General features: G+C 23.6%; 1 protein-coding gene across 1 annotated transcript in view; it reads right to left on the reverse strand.

Moving 5' to 3' along the window:
- Positions 1 to 1,127, reverse strand: part of Smp_126060 (hypothetical protein) — a gene marked incomplete at both ends in the record, with an annotated part of 7,968 nt that extends 6,841 nt beyond the window's left edge. Inside the window, one exon of the mRNA XM_018794007.1 lies at positions 984 to 1,127. Within this exon, the coding sequence (XP_018648463.1) occupies positions 984 to 1,127 (144 nt within the window). The remainder of the gene's footprint in view (positions 1 to 983) is intronic.
- Positions 1,128 to 1,677: the final 550 nt, after the last annotated feature.

Raw genomic sequence — 1,677 nt, forward strand, 5'->3', positions numbered from 1 at the left:
CTGGATGGTTATGTCCGTCCAGTGCTTCCAGGTTTTCCATGGTGGTCTAGCTCCAATTGACTCATGATTTCAACCATAAAATTACTAAAATCTCCATAAACCTCCTTCTGAAAATGTTTTAACTTAATATTATACTAGATCAGAAGATATAATACAATATTCTACTAATCATAAGATATAAATAAAGATTTATCTCTATGAATTAATATACATATATCAAGTGGGTTTTCTTTCTTTTGAAACGCTACCTTGGACTGGTATTGTCTTATGTAGAAATTCTAATTTATCAAACATATAAACATTAATAATAATCAAATAAAGATTATTATAAACAAGAGTTTTTGTTGAAAAAAACTTTTCATTCATCTTTATTATTAATTAATATGACTATTCAATTTTATATTTTACATTGTAAACTAATCAATAAACTTCCCTTAGAAACAAACAAAAAATCAATATTTTAATAGAATTTAATGATACAATTGATTATTATTTATTTATGATACATTTAAAAGAAAATCTAATCAATACAATAAAATATAATAATAATAATGTCATTGATCAATTTTTTTAAATTTTAGTATATATATTACCCAATATTAGTTCTATTTATAAATTAACATATTACAAAGTTGATCTTAATTATGTAATCTCTTTCTTTTCTGATAAACAGAAACACTGTATATATGTGTGTATTGCAAGCGTTAACTTTAATATGGATATATGTAATTACTGACTGTATTCATAGATACAATAAACATACATAGAGAATAATCTTAAATAAAAGTGGAAACATGTGAAGATATGGTAGTTACAATTGGATTATATGATGAATATTTATTATTATTTATATTTAATAAATTTTGTTCTATTTGTGATTTATTGATTAATAATAATTGTGGATTCTGTTCATCATTTTGATTTGAAAATATTTCTGATAATTGATTTGATTTGTTCATTGAATCTGTGATAGATTTATTTACTTTCATAGTTAGCTGTTCATTATGATCAATATCATTTAGTTTAGGTATACAGTCATTCATTTGAATAGTTTGTCGTTGTTTGTTTAAATTACAACAATATAATGAATGATTAACGATACTATTGGTATTCTTTTCAACATCCATCTCAACATTTTTGGATTCGTTATTATTACTATTATTATTATTATTATCATCATCATTATTTCTATGTGAATTTTCATCTAATTCTGTGATACATCCTTTGAGTATACCTTTTGGTGTTATATATAACAAAGATTTATCATCCAAACAGAAAGTTTTTGTTATATTTGGATTTGATAATTCCATGTTATTAAGTTTCATTAGACCTAAAATGGAATAATTAAAAGTGTAGTTAGGGAGAGAATTATAGAGAACAAAGTAAAACTTTTTACTCTATGTATGTAATAGGATAAGAATTTTGTGTCCTAGCTATAATTTTTCATCTGAATATGTCTTATTGTTTAAATATGTATCTACAAAGTGTAAATATGATATTTATTCATCTTGAATCTATTCACTTATTGTACTACTAAAGCCATATCAGTTATCTCTTTTTTTAATAGAAGCAAGTTAAAATAACACTAAATAGGAATAATATATTTGTAAAATGTCAGCGAATGAATTTGAAGTAAATCCGACGTTTCGCCTGGCAATCTGGTCCAAGCTTTTTCAA

This window comes from Schistosoma mansoni, chromosome 1, assembly GCF_000237925.1.
Source record: "Schistosoma mansoni strain Puerto Rico chromosome 1, complete genome".
Classification (NCBI taxonomy): Eukaryota; Metazoa; Platyhelminthes; class Trematoda; order Strigeidida; family Schistosomatidae; genus Schistosoma; species Schistosoma mansoni.